Source organism: Polypterus senegalus, chromosome 4 (assembly GCF_016835505.1).
Source record: "Polypterus senegalus isolate Bchr_013 chromosome 4, ASM1683550v1, whole genome shotgun sequence".
Lineage (NCBI taxonomy): Eukaryota > Metazoa > Chordata > Cladistia > Polypteriformes > Polypteridae > Polypterus > Polypterus senegalus.
The window spans coordinates 152,241,562-152,264,340 of record NC_053157.1 but is presented as its reverse complement, the minus strand read 5'-3'; the positions used below and the strand labels follow the sequence as shown (position 1 = coordinate 152,264,340).

The following is a 22,779-nucleotide window of genomic DNA, read 5'->3' as shown; positions in this document are numbered from 1 at the left end:
TGGCAGTAACAGTGCAAAATTCACAATTGGTATGCCAGTTTGAAAAGATAAGTTTTGAGGTCAGATTTAAAATGTGTTATTGAATCGAGCTGATGTATATGAGAGGGAAGAGAATTCCCGAGTTGAGGAGCACTATGAGAGACGCTCGAGCTCCCATAGCACTGAGTCTGATGTGCGGTACAGAAAGTAAAGCTGCAGATGAGGATCTGAATGAGCAAGAGGAGTGTAAGTCTGTTGGAGATCAGTGAGGTTGTGGATAGCTTTAAATCTTAGGAGCGGTATTTTGTATTGTATTCTGTAGTTACAGTAACAGGGAGCCAGTAAAGTTGAGAGAGAGTAGGTGTAATATATTAAGTGGGTTTAGAACAGCAGGTTATTATCCTGGCAGCATAATCTGAATAAGTTGTAAGCGATGGATAAGTTTTTGTGGGATGCCAGTTAAAATAGCATTATAGTAATCTATACGTGAGGTGACTCGGGCATTAACCAATACTTCAGTACTGTGTTGCATAAGAATAGGATGAAGTCTAGAAATGTTTCGGAGATGGAAGAAGGCAGCCCAAGAAATGTTACTTATATGGGAGGAATTATTTAATAATAATTATTATTATTATTTAATAATTTCCATTATTAATGTATAAATGGATATAAATAATTGCATGTAAACGATTCACCAAAATCTGTTGTAAGTAAACGATACTGTTTTAAACGTTATTGTTTTTTCATCAGAAAACCCAATTTCCATGTCTAACTATATTAGTTTAAATGGCAATCTTGCCACTCGCAATAGGGCGGACGCGCTGACGTATTGTGTCGACTGGGCAACACAGTGAATGCAGCGTCTGTCTATATATGTCTATGCTCTCGACCATTGGCATTGGTTTCGCTCCTTGCTATTTTCATTATACTGCTTAGTTGTTTCCTAAGCCTTTGTTATAAAATGAACAACAGTATCTTCTCTGTTGATGGGTTTTTGTACAACGTCATCTCTATTCTGGGATCCAGCAACTGCCTGTTCCTATCAGTGGGTTATTTCTTGACACAAATCATCTCCAGCAAAACACCTATTCACAACTGCGTCTTTCAAGAAGTATTTCTTTCTTCCTGATTTCTGAATTCCTTTCTCACCATTTTCCGTTTCTATTCTAACACCGTCGTATCCTACGGCGGGCGTCAGCTAGTAACATAATATTTTAGGAAGTTCTGTATTTGTATACATCATATGGCAAAGTGTTGCAGGTTGTTCAGATATTGAAGTAAGAATTTCAATGTACTTTGTACCAGTACATTCTCAAACCTGTTCAATCCAGTTCTGTTCAATCCAGTTCAGGGTTACAGGATGCCATAGCTAGGAAGCAGCCCTAGAAAGCACACCAGCCCATCACATTGTAGCTCACTCACACACACACTCACATGATCAGTCAGGAAATGCCAATTCAAATGACATACATCTCTTGAGATTTGAGAGGAATACCCACCAAGACAGAAAGTGTAAACTGTACACAGTAAACATATTCGTTCATGGTTTGAACATAGGACCCTAGAATTGTGAGACAACAGTACTACCCACTGCTCAACCAAACAATCCAAACCTTTACTCAGCTGTATTAACTAGATTTGGCTGAAATCTGTTCAGTTGTATAAATTTTTACATTTTTTTTCTGTTAAGTTCAGCACTCTCAACTGTTTTGTTATGATTTTTTTTTTAAGTGAGTTATGTCATATTTCAGGTTTCACCTGTTTGGCACCACACTGTGGTATGGACATATTGAACCATAGTCTCTTTATCTGTAAATATAAACTGCAGTGATTTGTGAAGTACTTTTGGCTAGTACTTAGATAGTCCTTTGTGAAAACTGATTTTATGAAGAGCAGGATGGGGCAAATATAATTTACTGTATGCTACATGAAAGACAAATTAAAAACATTTATATTTGGCTTATGTACTTCGGAGATGATTGTAACTTTTATAGGTTGTCTTGTGTAACTAGAAAGTGAGGTTGAAGTTGATTCTTTTTTCAAATTGGTACTCTCTTGACCAAAGTGTAATTTGTTAGCTGCATAAAAAATAACAGGGTGGTATTAGTGATGAGTTGGCACAGTCCCTATCATCACAATAACATCAAAACTTGCGTAAACCAACATCAAAACAATGCATCTTTTCTTCTCACTGAGCAATGAAATGCAGTGGGAATTATCTACAGTATCTGCTTACACGAGTATACAATTTTACAAGCAGTGGCCTGTCAAAGTACATCACAAACCCCCCTTTACCCAGCACACAGCTTCTGAAAATATCCTGGTTGCCACTTTTCCCCAGGAAAATGTGATTTCTAAAACAAATGCTCTAATCAGACCACCCAAACACTACTTTACATCAAACAGAACAACTGAATGTCTTATGCATTGTTACCAGGGTGGGGAGATTTCCTTTTTTTTGTAGAAGGAAAGCAAAGACTTCAGAAAAAAATGGCGGCTGGGATAAGGTTTCATAAAGTCACACCATCCATGAGGTCAAAACTTGAATAAAGTACCTGAAGAACTGCAAGAGTATTATATGACTGAGTACATTATCTACTGCAGTGTTAAAGCAGAACATCCAAAAAGAAAAATGTACTCAGGACTTATATAAATGGTAAATTTAATTATGTTATATATAGTAAAAACAATAAATAACCTGCACATAAGGCTTAAATATAAGCCATGGATTTAATCACCTGACATATCACATTCAGGATTAAATGAAAAGAAATTCAATCCCATCTATGGCCCTTGTATTGCCAACTTTTGAATTGGTAAGGTGCCATTATTACCAAAGCCATATCTGAATATGTAATATTCCACTTTATAAGCAGATGACTCCCTACAATACTTAAAGTGGAGAAGGACACACCGCAATTTAGGTTTAGGCAGGTTACATTTCACTGCTACATCACATTTCAATATTCTAAACATTATCACATTAAACATATCAAGAACTCACAGAGCAAGGCTACTAGAATTTCACTGTACTCTGTACAATTGACAATACTAGTATTTCTACTATTACTCTTTAGTATTTTAAGAAAGTCTGTGAATGTTTCTTAACTTACCATAATTGTTTCCATTCTTTTTTCTCTGCATCAATCATTTTTTCTTTCTGCTTCATTTACCTACAGTATATTCATACAAAACAGCCTTTTATCTTTCAATTATTGTGAGATAGCTTCCAAGTTATTGTTCCTATATAACTAACTTTTTAAAATTGCCAGTACACGTATTTTTACAAGTACAAAGTTGTTCAATGCACTGCTGTTTTCTACCCTGTCTGTTATCAGTACTCACCAGTCTATAAAGAATGGTCTAGTAGGTATGTACCTTTTGAGCCTGATGGAACAGTTACTAGATTTAAGCTATAAAATTTATGATAAGAACGTTCATGCGAATTAATAAAAATTGTATATTTATAGAAATCTAAAAGTCCAGTACATTGGGTTCAAATCCCAACCTGATCAATGTCTTTAAAGAGTTTGTACACTCACTCTATGCTTGTTAGAGTTTTAAAGGTTTTCTTTGCACAATCTAAATATGTGGGTGTCAAATCAGCTGACGAATTTAACTTGCCATGATGTGAGTTAGTGCAGATATGTGCCTAAGTGTTCCTTATGATGCCCAGCTTAGTTCCTGCTTTGTGCCTCTATAGACAAAGTACATGCAGATAATGAATGAAGTGTAAAAGACTTTACTGTAACCTTGAGGATGTTTTGTAGAGTCAGACACATGTTGTAACATTATATAAATATGGATTAATTTTAACCCTGCCTCATATAAAACATTGTTTCTGTGAAAATGCAAAGTTGACAGGCAATTTAACAAAAGACATAATTGGAAGTGGGCTTTAAAATAAAATATCATCATTGATATTCTTTCTTTTGCCTTACTGATAGAACCTCACCAAGTCATGTACCTTGCCAGAATCAACTGTAAAAATGCAAAGAGCTACACTCGGTAAAGACACTATAAAAATAAACATTTTTCAGAATATCACAGAATTTTCAGTGCTGCCAGTATAGAATTTGGTGACCTTGAATTGGATTTTAAGAAATTTTATGTCATAGGATAAAAAATCTATACCTAAAATATTGCAGTATGGTATAAATTACAGCACCACATTTTTAATAGTGTACATTGAGTGCACTATGCAAGAAGTAACTATAATTTTATGAAGTAGCCATAATCTGTTCCCAAGTAACAATTTCACCTAACTGTAATGATCCTATACACCTATAAATCTACCATTAGCCACCTAAGAAAGTACAACAGAATTGACAAAAGATGCTTCTAGTGAAATGGAAAGCTACCTCTTTTATTTACATGCATTTTTCAAATGTTCTATTCACTAAAACTTTTGTATTGAAAAAATAATACTTAATGTGCAAATCACAACTATACAAAATGTTTTAATCTTGCCTATGTCTCTTTTAAATTCGCTTTTTTCTTGACCTTGTTTAGAAACAAATGCTTAAGAATTGTCATCACTTGGTTTTCTAAAACTTTATTCGGTTTGTTTTGTGTTCCTACGATTAAGCTGTAAAATAATTTCCAGACCTCCTTTGTATCTTCTTTTATCCCCTTCAGTACACCTTTTTACCATGCTTTTCTTTCATTTAAACATCCCTGGTACATTTGTAATTCTATTGTTTTTGTCTTCAGTTAACTTCTTTCTATTTTATCCCACTATGTCCATTTAAATGCTTTTCACAATCAGTGCATCCAAAACCGTAAACGTGACCGATAAGAAAATCTTTGGGAAGCCAGGGTGGGCCGATGACTACCATGCAAACGTATATTTACGGCCACATAAAAACGTGTACATTGTGAGATACATTTGTTAATTGAACTCCACCCTTATCACATCCCCATTATTTAATAACTGACAATACTATAGAAGCTATATCTCCGTATCCTTTAAATCATTCCCACACGTTTTTAATGCTGTAATAGTAAACAACACATTTTGAACCGGTGGTGTTTTGTTTCCGGGACTTTTTTTCCCATATTTTAGGAATTTCAATCCCCGATCTCCAAGAGGCCAGCCCCGTCGTGTTTTGCTTTCTGGCATAGAAAAACCGCTTTTCAAGTGCACGAAACACCAAGGGATACCCCGATTTGTTCCTTCGGCTTTGGACTCATCAAAAGATAATGATTACTTTAACGTTTCATGGGAAAGACACCTTATTCACTAGAAGTACTTCAAATATTATACGCCGTACTATTTTTAGGTTGTCGTCGCGGCCAATGAAAGGAACTGCAGCTAGGTGCTAGTTACTTTTTTCGGTAAAATACTTAAGTAGTTGAACAGTCCAGTCTACTCGAGAGATTAGACAGCCGGTCACTGTTTAATGAGTCTCAAATGAGCACCGCCGACGCCGTCTTCTGACTTTTTGTGCCGTTCCCTAAAGTAGGCTATCTACACAATGACAAACCTGGCAAGCCCTGGCATCACTCTTTAGGTAAACTTATCCTACCCTTTCCGGATTTCCCGAAGCCCGTTTACGTCACGGAGGAGGAGGGATTACGCAAGTGAGAGACGTTTAATCGGCAAACGCGAAGCAGCAAATGATCACAAAACTGCGGGCTGTTTCGCAGTGCGTCTCTACAGCAGTATGAGCTGTAGCTCCTGGGTTTCATGCGGTGACTTTTTGTTTTTTCTTTAACCGATAAGAAACAGAAGAAAAAGAGTAAGAGAGGACCCCCATCTGTATGTAGGAGTGGCAGCGATTTAGAGAAGCACGGCGACGGCGTACAGGAATGTTGTGGTGCGGTGTGCGGACTTCCCCGCTGTGACAGGTAAGTAATGTTGTATGTGGGCATCGGCAGGGTGGAGAAGCGAAAGAAAGCCACTAGCTAACAAACTTAATCGACGCGTTGTTCATCCATTGTAAGTCTGTCACTACAACTTTGTAATTTTATATATGAACCGAAATCGATTAAAGATGGTTTGGAGACAACAGACACAAATAATGAAACACCCACAGTGAAGCCGCGAATGCTCCAAAGTCAGAGAGTGTTGGTGACTAAAGAGTTTTCATACAGAGCTTATTAGGGTTACCCACCATACGTGTCAGTGTCAGTAACCATTTTTATCGTTGATTGACACCGCACAGTTAACTGATTCTGTTAAAAGGTTAGTGAATTTTCTGTAAGACCTTGTACAACTCCTTCTAAAAGAGCAAAATAGAGAAAAAGAAACACGATTTTTTTGCTTTCTGTTCGTCGTGATCTTTGAACTCTTCTGGATATGTAAAAATAAATCGGGGTTGTTGGATGTCATGTTGGCAGCTGCTTCAGTTAAACTAAGGCTGACGTTCAGCTGATCTATACGGTCATGTTAATATGATGAAGATAACGCTCTGTTAAGCGTGTTCATCTTTTTTTTTTCTAAATTGTCCGATAATAGGCAGTCTGGTGAAAACGAAGCCTGTAATTAAGGGAAATGGGAGTCGTATTATGATCACTTCTTTGTGGCGCCACTTAACTTTAGGTTGCTGCTAGAAGATAACGGATACGGTAGATGCGGTGGTTGCAACACTTGACGCGTCCTCCCTGGACTTTGAGAAAAAGAAACCCACTCAAAACATCGTTTCTTTTTCATCTGTAAAGTTCCTACGCTAAATTTATTGTGACTGCTATCTGCACCCACGATCTTTGGCAAAATCGACGTAATAAAAGACCTGTGGGCTCCCTACTCGCGTCGGCTGATGCGATGCGTGTTTTAGGTTTGTGTGTCTTGTACATGAGGTGCGCAAGATTGGCTTATTTTGCTTAAGTTATCATTTAGGAAAAGTGTTTATTAAAGATGAAGTAACCTACTGCTCTTAATATAGACAGTACAAAAAATAATTGGTTTAAGCAGTAAAGTAGTATCGACCTCTGTACAGCGTTTGATAAGAATGCAGAGAAGCACATGTAGAAAACAATTTTCAACGGATACAAGTGAAGCCCTTTTTTTTAAAGCCTTTTGCAAGTTATATTAATTTTGCTAGCTTCCGTTACTGATTGTTATTCCAAATTTGTAAGCAGTTACTTTTCAGTTTTTAACATGTTGTGAGGTAGGATAACTCGCCTTTTGTATTTATAACAATGGCTTCTACCCTCCCTATCACCCCTGACAATAGAGCATTCTTGATAGGGCAGCGTAGCCTAGACAAAGGGTAGCAAAAGTGAAGAGTAACATTTAACTTTTCAGTCCAGCAGTTGCCAAAGGCATTTAACTGTTAGTAGATATGGAATGGACCACATACCGGGACATAAAAATTAAGTATTCTATCAAGGAATTCTTTTAAGTTTGTCTGTTATTTTGACATGCTGCATTTGCTATTTTTTCTACTTTGTTTATCAAGTGGGTCAGTTTATTTTTAGTCTTGACATATTATGACTGAGTCTCTTATCTTCTAGTGTGTTATTTCTTGGTTGTACTCTTAACTCAGTACTGTCAGCAGATAGTACTGTGTTGAAACTGCCATTGAGGGCAAGCTTGACAGGAATACTTAAAAGGAAAATACAATGGAATGATTTATTTAAGGCAGCATCTGGAAATTCATTAGAAGTTACAAGCCTTGACAATTCTCTTTATGGGTTTTGTGTTGTCCTGGCATTTGGCATGATTTTCTATGGGGTTTATGATTCTATTATTTCATCTAAAATAAATACCCATTGCCTTGTTGCTTTGTTACAATAAACAGAGGATTACTGGAACATCAGGGTATCTACTCTTGTAATTCCAAAGAAAAACAGTGAAATCCTGTAATTATTTTTGCCAGATCTAATTCTGAAGACATTTGTTAGGAAAGTACGATAGTTGGTCAATACCTATAGATAATTTAATTATCTTTCAATACTGCTAGTTTAAAAAACACTTTATTGTTCTGACAAATAATTGTGGTCAATTTACCTTAAATGTTTTCCAGTGCATGCATTATATATTCTTTTGATGCAGAAAGGTAATGCATGTTAGTTTATCAGCATAATGTGCAGGTGTACATTATTGGGTGCTTTATTTAATGGATTTGATGTAGTATATTGTCTTATTTTTTATTTTCTTGCTTGTATACATACTAGAGTAGTGGTTATAATCTGAGGTAGACATAAATATGTATGAGGTCACTGAAAGAAATTAGTCAAATTTAAATCATTTTGATATTAGTAGATTTAAATTATGTGCCAGTTATTGTATTCTGCAAATATGTAAAGGCGCTGAAAGTTTTTAATGGTCCCTTTTTGAGAAACAGTAGTGTCTTTGTGATTGCTGAAGTGAATTTTTGGGGTGTAGTGTTATTTACATTACACAAACAGCTTGAAGAGACGTTGAAGCACATCAGACCTCCCCCCAAATAATGTGGTCCTTGAACTTCGAAATATAGCTTACCTGCAGCTGTCGTTCCGGATATGCAGTGGTAGCACAGAGAAGGTTTTTCATGATGGGTGTTTGAGAAAACATTTCTGGTAATGAAATTTGTGGTTTACACCTACTGTGTCTCCACAACCACAGCAACAATCATGTTGTGCTTGACATGCTTCACCGTGAATGCAGTAGGTTCTGAATGTTTATTGAGCTAGAATGTAAACCATCTGGTTTTCACTTTGGCAGTCAGTAATGGATTTTTTTCACTTATTCCACAAATGGGTTTTGTTCCATACTTAAAAGAGGGATTCTATTTTGAAATCCTAGCGATCTTTTGTTTTGATAACTATGAAAACGTGTTTGAATGAGTCATGTAGTTTTCAGTTGGCTCAGTCGTTTATATATAAACCCTTCCATGGTGAATGCTACTTTAGAGCAGATTCACCACCTTTTCTGGTTTTGGTTGAGTTTTTATTAAAAGATAAACTCTGGGGTATTGGGAATGTTTCTTTTTGGTTAAGATGACAAGAATGACTTCTTTTACTTCTATCCAAGTGCATTGTTTTTGTTTCTTGGTTATACAATATATTGCAAACTTTTTCTGGAACACCTGATGATGCTTATGTCAACCTTAAAGTGTAGTTGTGAAGATTAATATTTTTGTAATTACAGTATTATAGTTTCTCTTTTTAACAGATTGCATTTAGAGCTCTTTGGTGGTGATATCATAATCTATATGCATGTTATGTGTTAACTAGTCTTCCTTTCTATTCTTGTTTAGTGAAACAAAAATATTACAAAGACTTTTAACATCTTTACTGTACAAAGTGACAGAAAATCATCTAAGCAGTTTTTTTCAATCTGCTAAAGTACATTTAATCCCCAGTTGGTTTCAGTCAAATAAGACATCCATTCTATGAGATAACACTGATTAAAACCAAAGAACACTTCTATACTTTGGAGATGTTTAATTTTTAAATTTACATATGATAAATGTAATCCATAAATAGGTATTGTAAGATTTTCATTAAGGAGAAATTAATTTTGTCTGAATATATAAGTGATTCTTGAAGAGAAAATGCAGCGAATGACAACTAATTGCTAATTAGGTGTAAGATAACGTAGATACATAAAAATACAGATGACAGTTTGTGCTTATAGGTGAAATAAAACAGCTGTTTTATTAAGTCACCCATCTATCCTTTTCTAACACCTTTTAGGTCAAAACGTTAAAATAGTAACACTATCTGAAAAAATGAATAGTCGGTGTTGTTCAATTCAAGGTACTTTTGCACGCAGTAAAAAGAAATGACATGTTGAATATGTGTATTCAAGAGTTTTTCATATTTAAAGAATTGATGGATGTGTAAGACAACTGCACCTAAAATTGTTTTAGTGACTTATTATCGCCTTGAATGAAGATGAGATGGCTGCCTGCTTTACAGTGTGTATAGAAAAGAATCACCTCCCTTCAGAATATTCACATTTTGTTGCTTTGCAGCCTGAAATGAAGACATACACATATATTTATCCAGCTGTATTTACTTATAACAGCCAAGTGAAAGATGTAGTAGCAACAGTTTCAAATAAATAAATAAATAAAAATATGGAATCCCTGAGATGACTATTATTATATATGATTATTTCCTATGCACACTGTAATTGGTGGGTGTTTAGTTGGGGAATGAGTACACCACAATAAGAACCACATCATTTTCTGTTTTTTAAGATTTTTTTTTAAATGCATTCATTTACCCTAAGAAAGCAGGTAAATTGAATTAATCCAAACTCTAAAATTATCAGCTCCGGTAAGTTTATACTAAACCTATTGTGTAGTAATAGAGTTTAAAACAGCTTGAAAACAAGTTCATTGCTTATGCATATTAAAAATATTGGCACAGTCAAATGATTGCACATTTAACTTTTTGTTGAATTTTAAGGAATAACAAGACATTAATGTAATTTCATCCTTTGGTTCTTTTTCCAAGGCTGACAGTGTGCTGTAGAGGCAAAGGTGCCAGGTTAGAATTGACAAGGTCACTTGGAGATCTTGAGCAAGTAACTTAACCTGTCTGCTCTTCTAATGTAAGAGCTTGTGATACACCATAGCTGTCAAGTGTCATACAAGGATCTGAGAAGTGGCACTGTCTTGTGAATGTGATGCTGGAGATCATCTCTTTCTTTTTTTCCCCTGAGGAAATCAGTAATTTCAATAAGTAGCTGGAAGAGACATACACTAGTAAAGGCCACATCTGTCTCTATGACTTAAAACCTGCTTCATTCCTAATCTCCAAATCAGTTTTTCATCTTGACCAAATCTGAAGATCAGTATTTTTATATACATGTTTACACATAGTCACTAATATATAATACTCATAAGTTAAAAGGGTTTTTTCTTTTAGAGGCACTGACAAAACCAATCTCTATAACTGATATCTCAGTATTTCTTGTGCACTTAATGCCAGAATGTTTAATTTATGTCCAATGTATGTCAGACTACAGCACATGTCAGTCTCATATTAATTTGTGCTTATCCAGTTTTTTTACACAGGAAATTTACATGATGCATGTCACAAGCTTAAAGAAATGTGTCCTGAAAATAACAGGTTTTTATTTGTATTTGTGTGGGCAGTGCTGTGTTGGTGTTTTAGGTATTTGTTTAATTCAGCAGTGTTTTTTCTTAAATAAACCAACCCTGTTACGCCAATTATTATAAATTAACTCACTCAGTATGTGTAACTGTGCATTTTAGTGGTCTTGTACCCCATTGCAGACTAACTCCTGCACTGTACCCAGATGAACTCTCTACATCCAGAACTAGGAGAAAGGGAGTTTTCTGTCTACTTAAATATATGTCTTTCTAAATTTCATAATTATGCCAGCAAAATATTGGACTCAGTTTATCCTAAACATTTTTTTTTAATACCAAGGGATAAAATCCATCTCATTTCTGTTTCTTGAAAGACTCTGTATTATAAATACTGTTGGCAATGTAGATGCATAAACTGTAATAATAATATAAAATCTGCTTTGTTAATTTACTTGTAATTTAATTGTAAATACAGTTTCAATATCATTGTCTTCAGGGGCTGGTTTAATAACTTGTGTACAATGTTAGTCACATTCCAAAGAGCTACAAAAGTGCAATTTTGTGACATCTGGTTCATGGCAGTAATTTTTATCAAAGGAGAAAATGTAAAAAGTAAAATGGATATTGTTTTGCCTTGTTCTTACATACTGTAATTTGCTTGCCTATTTTCAGGAACTGCTGCTGTCAGAGTTTATTGCTAATTATTAGTGGTAATGATAATACCCTGTATATATCATTTATATTTATGTTCCCTGCTTTTCAGTTTCCTGTAATAAACATATGCAGAGATTGTCTTCTTGTTGTTGCAAATAATTACAATAGAATTTATGAAAAGAATATCTTGTTTTAGATGACTTTTTGAATCTTAATGCAGATCTGTTTTTAGTATTAACATACATTATCTGGCCACATTATTAGGTACTCTAGCCCTTAAAATGTAATTGATTACTCGGTGCTGTTCAAGGGAGATAGATCGGCAGTAGCTGAGATTCAGAAGAAGAGCAGGCAAAGCTAAATATTCAAGTTTGTGTGTAGATGGTGTGGTAGTGAACTTCATAAATACCGATCATATCAAAAATGGCAGCCCAGTTTGGGTTTTTCACACATGTATTACCCTTCACCCAAGAAGAATCCATACCTCAGTGTCCATGTGGTCAGAAACAACTTACGGCCAAACAGTAGATGACATGACTGATATAAAGTAATGTACGGGCTTCACTTAGTCAACTGATGGCTGAGCACCACAATGTTAAACAAAGTGTGTAACAGTCTTTTAGAGTAGAGACTTTTAACTGGGGGTCCATGGCCCACTGGGTGCCCAAGAAACCATTCAATGGCACCCCAAGATGAATAAAAATAATTATAAATGGCAGAAAAATTATTAAATCACTAAAAATCAAGTTATAGTGGGGGTGTCAAACTTCAGGCCGGGATAGAGATTGGCTGGACTTCCCACATATGCACAATAATTTGGATTATAGTGTCAGCTTGTTTAAATGGCCTATTAATTTTTCATTTTGCTTTAAAAAACACAAGCTGTATTATAACACTAGCATCAAATTTGCATTTGTTAATAAATGTAAGTTAAAAGCCAAACATGCAAGACTACAGCAGAAGAACAAGAGGGTAAATACCATGGCCTTTTTAGGGAGTGACTCCAATATTCCTGTGGTGCACTGGGGGATAAAGGTTAAGAACCACTACGATAGAGAGAGCCGAATGGGGACCTCTGCAAGTTGTGCTTGTATGCAGGGATACAACAAACAGATGTCCAAGGTTATAAGGTCAGAACCCGGTGACTGCAAAGTAGAGATTGGTAAATTCTAGTAGCTACCATTAAATTGAAGAATGCAATTTACAACAGTGAAGTATGTCGTCTCCACATTGAGAGGTTAAAGCAACGGAACAAAAAGGAAAAAAGAAGAAAAGCAGTAAAACCCATTCTAGCAGAGGGCATGACCCACATTAAACTCGCTGAAACAGCCGCTGGCAATCTTGTGCAACTAATTTAAAACTAAGAAGAAACTAAGATTATGTTACACTAGCATATTGGACTTTTAGTATCGTCACTGACCTAAACAAGAGGAAGTAGAAACTCCCTCCTTCACCTAATTCAGGTGTCAACGTAACTTTTCCTATTGGCCTTTAGGTAACAGAGGATCAATTATCAGAATATACTGCCCAACCATGAAGTTCAGTTAGTATGCTGTTTTTTGCTAAGCCGAATGTCTTTGTGATGAAAATACCACAAAGTTAGTCTAAAATTTAGTCCAAAAATGGTCTGCTAAACTTTAGCCAAGATAAGCTCTTTGTCTAAGTCCTCTTTCAGGAACGCAACTGGAAGAAAATAGTCCTCATGACATCTCATAGGCAGCACATTAGCCCTTACTGAGTTCGTATCAGCAGCAGTTGAGGAGTACTTGGGGAATTGAAACAAAATGCTACACTTTGGTGTCCAGGTCAGTCTTTCAGAAGTGGCTTATGTCAGAAATATCTCTCAACTCTACCTTTCCTTCGTAAAAGTTGTGCCCTCTGAAAATCCCTCAAATTACTCATTGTGTGAGCCACAAATCTACAAAAAGTCTTCTCTCTGACTCAATAATACATGTCTATGTTCTCTCCTCTATCTTGTGCACAGCTGAAAAGCATGATAACTGTTCACTCTGAACCATTGTTAAGGCACAGGCCACAATGGCTCACGCAGTATTGTGAAACATTGTACCATTATAGCCTTTAGTATGGGTTTATGTGTACTTGCTTGTACATCAAAGAAAATGTCCATAACTATGATCAGAAGTTTCTGATTCTGGTCTGTAAATACTCCATTCAGTATGGTAAATTGCTGTCTTGAGGTTTATGTGAATGTGCACATTTCCAACAACTATCTTTTTTAAATTCTTGTCACAATGTGGCCTTTATTTAACTTCTAAGGTAATATTCTGTACATTAACTGTATGGGAAGAATAGTATCGTCAAGAACTTGCTCCTTGTTTGTACACAACACGCAGCTGCTTTATCTTATACTACTTCTGCATAATAGATTATTTTCCTTAGTCCAAGGGTAGTCTTCCTTTCTTCCTGAAATACACGGATGGTATTACTTTCTCTAATTTTCTTTTTTCCTTTGATATCAAAATGTGGCTTTCTGTGACATGCATTTTTCCTGTTACCTGGTCTGTAGGTGGAGGGGTTGTGTTCCACTTAGTTTGATTAGTATCTTCTATCAGAATCCTATGGTTTATGTAGCACTCAACAAATCCATCACAGAAAGTGGGAGGTAATGCCAGTCTACATGTGAGACACATTTCAATTAATTTCCATTGGAGACATTAAGAGTTTGCAACATCCCAAAAATGACTGAATAGAACCAACAAACTAATTAAAGTTCCTTTCCTTACCACTCTCAAAATAAAATAAGGCTTGGGACTGTAGAGCAGTGAGTCAGTAAATTCATCATATGCGCTTCAGAACGTGAGTAGTGAGTAGAGAAGATGCAAGGTTGGATGGATCTAACAGATTGATTCTTTTGTATGAGATGCTGTATATGCTGGGTAGTGATACAGTGCCTGAGCAATGTTTTGCTCCAAATTTGGCTGATGAAAGCAAAGAGGATATTCAACAGTCTTAAGCAAAGTTGCTTAAATTTAGCCTTGGAAGGTTGGAGTAGCAGCAGGTTTTTTGTCCCACCCCAGTTGCCTAAATAGAACAAAATCCTTGCCAATAACAGACTGTTTATGGTTTGTTAGTGTTTTTATTTTATCAATGCAGGTCATTCCTACACTGTCATTTTTTCCTTTCCTAGTATTTCACCCAAATGATTTGAGGCCTGGAGCAAATTAGTAATTCCTTCTTTCACTTTTTCTCTCCCATTTCTTTCAGAGTACTTTATTAAAGAAATATGCTTTGTGGCTAACACACACACAGTTGTAAATGGGACAAAGTAACTCGATGAACTGCTGGCTCCTGTGTCTTTTGGATATCTATGTTAATTGGCAGCTGGCTATGAAATGGCGAATACAGGTGCTTAAGAGTAAAATAAGCAATTAAGGATTTGGAATATTAACTAGCAAACTAACTGAAGTAAATCATAAACATTGGAATTCTGATTTAAAGAAAAAACTGCAGCAATTGTAGAACTCTGGGACCATAGCAACCCTTGACTGGAGCATGGATGTTTACTTGGACATTCTGGTGCAGAGCTGCTCCATAGACCTGCGCTTTCATATTTATTGCTGTATATAGGCACACAGCTTTATTTGTTTGCTCTATATATTGCATTTTGTGAAGAGCTGATTAGTAGTGGCAGCTGGATTCTCTTAGATGCATTTACATGGTAGTTTTGCACCCACACCCTTAGGCTGACTAGCAGTGTTAGCAGGAGTCACATCTGTATTTATAATGGTGTATTAGAGTCTGTAGTGTCGCGTGGATAACACACTGACACTTTCAGATGTGCATTTGCAGCTTGTGAAACAACAGGAGACCGCCCAGCATACATGGACAAATATTCTTCTTTGTTCTGTTTAAGGAAGGCTGAGAGCAAGAAGATTTCCTGCAAATCACTCAGCTTTTCGTTTACAAGGCTGTCTACAAAGGTTTTACATTGTTATTTCTCTTTGGCGAAGTGTACTGCACTGGTAATCAAGCTGGCTGCATTTCTCGGCAGGTATAACAACATAGCCGACATTTAAGTTCCTCCAATTCAGCACAATTCTCTTCATTGCCTAATACTGCAGTCTGTGCATCGCATAGGTAGAAACTAGAGAATCGGTTTAGAGGTGAATGCGTACTAGCTCTAGATAATTAACTACTGTGGTCCAATTTAAATGACTGATTTGTCTATGCAAAAGTGTGCTAACTGCCCATTAGCTCTGAGGATACCATGGCACTGGTAGACTAGATACCTAATCTGGATGAGATGAAGGCAGAAAGACCTAGTTGTCTGGAAATCAGAATAAAATTTAGTTTGTCAGTACAGGTGTTGCCTTCTGGTCAAATGCTTGGTTCATTAGCAAATGGATGTCTAAAGTTGGAATCTGACTTTTCCCTACAATGTTTTTATTAGTTGGTGGCACTAGTTGCTGCTTGATTTGGCTTGTTCTCTCTTGGAGAGGTGGTACCAATGAATAAATAAATAGTTGGAGCAACAAATAATTTAAATAATCCAAAAACATTTTTGTACAACATAAATGGGAATCCATGCAAATTTTTATTTTATTTGCACCCTTAAAAGACATGCCCTTAAAAAAGGCCTACAAATTTTTAATTGAATCACATTTTCTTACTTGCTATAGTAAATGGGAGTTCAGAGCAATGCTGTTTGCTTTACATTATAAGATACTGTAAATCATTCAGAGAGAGAGAGGGAGGGAAAGTAGAAAATGTATTTAGTCATGTTACTACATGAAGGGAGTGTAATATTCACATCTCAAAACAACTCTCAACGGATTCTATACAGAAGGTATGTCACATTTAATGCCTGAAGTTGTTAAAATCCTACCAGTCACCAATGGTTGGAGCTGTCACTACAAGTGAATTACAGTGCATGACCAAGTACAAGATTGTTTTCACGCTGATTCTAAAACATTCATTTTTGTCTCATGTGTAGGGCAAGAAGAAGGCAGTTTTAACAGCCATTTGATTCTCCAATAAGAACAGCACAAAAGTAACCAAGCAAGCACCATAGATAAAAATTTCACAGAGACAGAGACAAATGTATGAGATTTACTTCGAGTGTACCACAGTGCCTCAAGTGGATTGCTTGGTGATTACTAGGCTGGTGAAATTAGTGGCCCACCCACTAATTACAGCGGTAGGGAAACACTAGTAGAAATTACAGTCCGATGAATACATACATATACTGGTCAGGAACATAACCTAAATTTTTATTCAAGAAGGCACTTCACAACAGCATACCTGTAAGTTAGCATCAAACTGAAAGGTAAAACAAAACAGTTGAACAACTGTTCCTAGTAAGGCGGTGTGATCCTAACTAAACTTTTTGATTCAGTCAGCCATTCTGCTCCACTTTTTATTAGTTTAAAAAAAAAACCAAGAATATAAAGGTGCAGTAGACTAACAAACACTGGAGGACTGAAAACATCACTCCTCATTCCTGCAATGGGAGGATCAAAAATTGCCTTTATTCATCAGTTTATCAATGTAGGATGGTAGTGGTGGTGTATTGGTGAGTAGTATTTTTTTTTTTTGTACCCTTTGTGTTTCTTGGTGAAAGATACTATGTGCTGCATAAATATCATTGCCAATTAGATGCATCTCGACAATGCAGCAACATAAAATCTATAAACTAGCTTTTTTGTTTGTTTAGCAGAATAGTATTCCATGCCATAAAGCTAGGAAAGACCTGTAATGGTCCCAAGAATACAACAGTGAATTTATAAAAATGCAGTACCTTCTTTAGTCACATGATCTCGGTCCAATCCAGAATCTATAGTATGAGATGCAACAAATTATTCAACAAGCAGAGAACACATTGGCCCAGCATATCTATACAACACCTTGGGCACTTTGTTGAGTCTATGCCCTGTCAAATTCAGAAGGTTAATGGTGCAGATGAAGGACCAGTTCACTATAAAGTACTGTAGATATCCTTGATAAAGGGATCAGTCATATTACAGATTTAAAGTACTACCACCAGAATCCAGATTTACAATCCAATTTGCCTCAATTTTCAAAACTTGGCTATTGCCTTAGTGAACACCCCAGACTGTTATCACTGTTTAAATACTATATAAACATCTCAGGTACATGAAGTCTTCTCAAACTGACCCTCTCATAATTCCCAAGTCCCATTGTCTGTATCTTCATCAGCATTCAAATGACCTTTCAAGCTTGTGCTGTGTGGATCACTCTCCCCACGCTGCACTGTGAGGGTCCACAGCTAAAATTTTGAAATATTGCTAAACAAATAATTGCATTTTGGAGAGTCCTTTATTAAATCCTCTTAAAGCTAACATATACGTACTTATGCTAATGACATTCTGCTGTGATTCTTGTCAATATTAACTTTCATTTGATACCATGGTAGAGTTTAGTTCTTTTGTTTTTTTATTCTTGTGTAGTAAGTGTTGAATGTAATGTACCTTTTTATCTTTGCATTTTATTCTTATTTGATGTGTAGAGTGTCACTGATGATGGTCTTTGGGAAAGGTGCTATATAATTGGAGCATACTTTTAGTTTGCTGGCACCCTCTCAATATATTTAGCACTTATCTCTGTAACATGATGGTTCAAAGTGCATAAAACGATGATGCGGGGCTTATATACCACAATTACTAACATGAATCTCAATAAGGGTGTTAATCTGTGTACCTCCAAACTGCAAAGAATACTGTACTTTTAACATTAATTTTTAAAATGTCCAGCTGTTTTACAAAACAGATCGGTACAATTATAAACATGTTAATATTGGCAAATCCTAGCCCACAAATAAAACACAAAAAAAAAATATAAAATAGTGGAACACAGTGTTGGGAAATCTTTATGTAATTACTGTTGTAAGTTGTTCTGGTAAGGATAAAGAGTATGCAAGCTAGGAGTTACAGACACCTTTTGTAAAAAGAAAAGACTGTTGGGTGCCACGCTTTGTCTTAATATTACTATAGTTTCTTCCTCACTCCCTTTTTGTGTTCTTTTTCTTGCTAACTAATAAAAAGTCCATCTGCACTTTGCAGTGTCTCTGGAATATCTCCCAGGTTACTGGCATTGACCTGCAAACCTCAAATAATGGTATTGCCATTGTAATTCTTTACTTGTAAATGATCATTTGCAATGACTTTTTTTATTTGTGTCTGTTTGGACAAAAGATGTTGTATTTCTTAGTTGTTTTCAATTCTGACTTTTTTATGAACAGATGTATATCGTTGTAACTTATTGTTCAAACATGAAGTCTTTCGACTAGTTACAAAGTTGTTCCTCTTCTCAACAACTGAGCATGAAAGAGTCACTGATTCTTTTGTGGGGTTTGGTTTTAATTTTCTGTTTTACATACCTTATTTCTTATGTCACTGAATTGTGTAATGGGTTACATTTTGTATTAAGACCACAAAACATATTTATTGAACAACAGATTATTATTCTGTTTATTTTAAATGTGAAATTTTGTAGCATTACTTGCCCAGCATTTTTTCAAGTTTAAGGTTATTTTCTGATCTACATTAAAGTTTATGTTTTTTGACTTGTTTAAAGTTTATTTATGAGATGTAATTGTTGCTGTCAGTTGTGTGTGATTGCAGTGGGCTGGTGCCCTGCCCGGGGTTTGTTTCCTGCCTTTCACCCTGTGCTGGCTGGGATTGGTTCCAGCAGACCCCCGTGACCCTGTAGTTAGGATATAGTGGGCTGGATAATGGATGGATGGATGGATGTGTGTGATTTCACCACTCATTTTCTTTTGAAAAATGGTTTCTGTTTAACCAGTGAAGTGAAGTTAAAATCACTTTCTTTAAAGTCAACAATGTGTTTTATTTGCTCCGTTTGTAGTTTTTTTTTTTTCACCTTCTCTATACTTTTGAGCATCTGATTGTCAGTTATTTATAATTGACAAGCTGGATCATTGTTGTATCCCAGTCCCAGCAACATGAGCTTTATTTCCTTCACAAACTGTATTTGTATGTAGAGTTTGAATATTCATTGGCTTTTCTCTGGGTTCTTCATTTTCAAAGTCCAGTTTGGTTTGGTGTGCACAGGATGTGTGACTTTATGCTGAGCGATGCAGCTGGTGGAGTCTTATCTACTCAAGTTTGGTTTGCTGTGCACAGGATGTGTGACTTTTCGCTGAGCGATGCATCAGGTGGTGTCTTATCTACTCAACTGCTATGATAGGTTTCGTCTTCCTGTGTCATGGTAATGGAAAAAGCAAGTTCACGTAATCGGTAATTGAACGGTGTAAACAATTCCTTTAATTGCATATGCTTTGCTGTGCTGTTGGAATTATTATATTATTATACTAACCAGTCTGTCATTTTTTTCCTATTCTTTAGATGTTCCCCCTAAGGACTGTATGTTATCTGCCAGCAATGAACTTTTCACGTTCTGTTCCATGTGGATTTTAGTTCATTCGTCTGTCAAAATTAAGCCAGGAAGAGGACATCTGTAATGGCAGGCTTTCTGTTTGGACTGTTAATGTTTGTTTTTCGGTTGCACTCTTTTCGTGCCAGACCTGCAGGAAGCCAAGACACTGAAGCACTCACTCCAACATCTGACTGGTCACAGAGAGCATCTCCATACCCTGGTGAAGTACAACCCACTCTTCATCCCAATGGAACTAAGCAGTGTTTTCCTCAGACTATTATCATAGGTGTGAGAAAAGGTGGGACGAGAGCACTCATTGAAATGCTCAGTCTGCACCCTGACATCGTCGCAGCAGAGAGTGAGGTTCACTTTTTTGACTGGGAGAGCAACTTCGAAAAGGGTTTATACTGGTATATCAGCCAGATGCCTTTATCATACCCACATCAAATAACAGTGGAAAAGACACCAGCCTACTTCACATCCAGCAAAGTTCCAGAGAGAATTTATAAAATCAACTCGGACACCAAGCTGCTTTTAATCTTGAGGGACCCTACTGAGAGAGTCTTGTCAGACTACACCCAGGTGTTTTACAATCGCTTACAGAAGCACAAGCACTCTCAGCCGATTGAGACGGTGCTTATTAAAAATGGGGAAATAAATGTGGACTATAAAGCAATAAACAGGAGCCTATACTACATTCATATGCAGAAATGGCTAAAGTACTTTCCTTTGACACACATTCATTTAGTGGATGGAGATCAGTTAATCAGAGACCCTTTGCCTGAAATGAAAAAGGTGGAGAAGTTTTTAAGTCTCTCTCCTCAGATTAATGCTTCCAACTTCTATTTCAACAAAACAAAAGGCTTTTTTTGCCTCCGAGAAAATGGCAGAGAAAGGTGTTTACATGAGTCGAAAGGAAGAGCCCATCCTCAGGTTGCACCCACTGTCCTTGCAAAGCTTTATCAGTTCTTTCATCAGCCTAACAAAAGACTTTTTGAACTTGTGGGGAGGACCTTTGATTGGCATTGATATTACAGAAAAAGTATAAGCACATTCCATAATTAAAACCATTAACAGTATTAAAACAGTTAAAAGCAAATGATATTACATGTGCAGTTTTAAATGTAATGTACAACTGCTGTACTGTATATATTAAATTACTTGCATAAGCATAATATATTTTTATACTGTTTTGAAAAAGAATAGGGTTTAGCAGGAAATGCATGGACCTTGTTTTCATAAAAAATGTTGGCAGTACAATGTGGAGAGTGAAAAGTGTGCTTCTAGTTTACTTGTGCCCGTGGCAGGATAGAATTGGATGGCTGTGTGAAAGACTTTGTAAGACCTTTTAGACGATTAGTATTCTAGTAATTTCTAACAGACTTAAGTTCAGATATTCCAAGGCATACTGCAGTTTACTTAATCAGGAAATGAACAACCCCCTCAAGAAAAAACACTGCCAACAGCAATTAGCGTGAGGAATGTTGTTTCCACTTCACTATGTAAACCCTCAAACAGAAAACTTAGAAATCTTGTCAAGAAAAGTTAGGTATAGGGTTTTAAAAATGTATTTCTAAAGACTTTCTTTAGGAAAGTGACATACTGGAAACACCTACTCAAACTAGTTTACCTGTAAGAGCTATATGTTTATTTAGAGTTACAGTATTGAACCAAGTGGAAAGTATTGTAGTTTTGTGTACTGCAGCGTGTTTTTTTTAATTGCATTCCACAAATAGATAACTTTCAATGTAAATAGTTCCATGTTTTGAATCTTAAAGCTACATGGTTCTAAGGATTTGTAATAGTTTTCAGTGTTAGCTGTTGCTGCTGTAATTATACTCGCACAATAATAAGCTATCAACAGCAACATAAATGAAATTAATGTAGTAAATATTTTTCTGCATCAGAACTGTAACTGGATTACTCTTTAACTCATTTCTTTATTAGAAATTTATTGTTTTTATTATTAAGCAGATCCCTTAACTTTGAAAAACGTATAAAATCTTACAAAATATTCATCATATTAATAATAAATTAATATATATTTTTATTTTTTTACATGCCTCTGCTTACTTTTTATGTATACATTTATATGTAAACATTTGGGGTTGCTTTTTTTTTCTTTGTTTAGCATTTAAGCTTTTTCTGCTGGGCTAAATCTATACTAATAAAAGGCAAAGCCCTCACTCACTCACTGATTCATCACTAATTCTCCAACTTCCCGTGTAGGTAGAAGGCTGAAATTTGGCAGGCTTATTCCTTACAGCTTACTTACAAAAGTTGGGGAGGTTTCATTTCGAATTTCTATGCGTAATGGTCAGAACTAGAAGCTATTTTTCTCCATTTACTGTAATGGAGTTGAGCTCGAAAGTCGTGGGGGGCGGAGTTTCGTGTGACATCATCACGCCTCCCACGTAATCACGCAGTACGTAGAAAACCAGGAAGAGCTCCAAAAGGCGCTTAAGAAAACATGCATTATATAATTAAGAAGGCAGCGAAACAATTAGAAGCGAGCGAGTGACATATAAAACCATATTCAGCGGCTCACGTGAACTGACGCAGTGCGCAGACAAAAAGCAACAGTTCCAAAGAGTGCTGAACAAAAACTGAATTACACTGCTACGCTCAAATAGACAAACCACACGCCATGGCGCAATAGTACAGGCTTCGCCTCTAGCGCCGGCTTCCGAGGTTCGATTCCCGAGAGGGGATGCACTGAGTATGTAGGCGCGCTTCCATTTTAGCCTCGGATCCCCTTGGTTTGAGACGTATGAAA

The 22,779-nt window shown here is 36.2% G+C and overlaps 1 protein-coding gene across 1 annotated transcript; it reads left to right on the top strand.

Moving 5' to 3' along the window:
* Positions 1–5,400: 5,400 nt before the first annotated feature.
* hs3st1 (heparan sulfate (glucosamine) 3-O-sulfotransferase 1) lies at positions 5,401–21,943 on the top strand. The gene is made up of 2 exons (XM_039751499.1): positions 5,401–5,829; positions 19,973–21,943. Exon 2 carries the CDS (start codon positions 20,088–20,090, stop codon positions 21,030–21,032), a length of 945 nt encoding a protein of 314 aa, XP_039607433.1. The 5' UTR covers positions 5,401–5,829; positions 19,973–20,087; the 3' UTR covers positions 21,033–21,943.
* Positions 21,944–22,779: the final 836 nt, after the last annotated feature.

Coding starts and splice junctions, on each gene's coding strand:
- hs3st1 (XM_039751499.1), top strand. CDS start 20,088: ATGGCAGGCTTTCTGTTTGGACTGTTAATGTTTGTTTTTCGGTTGCAC.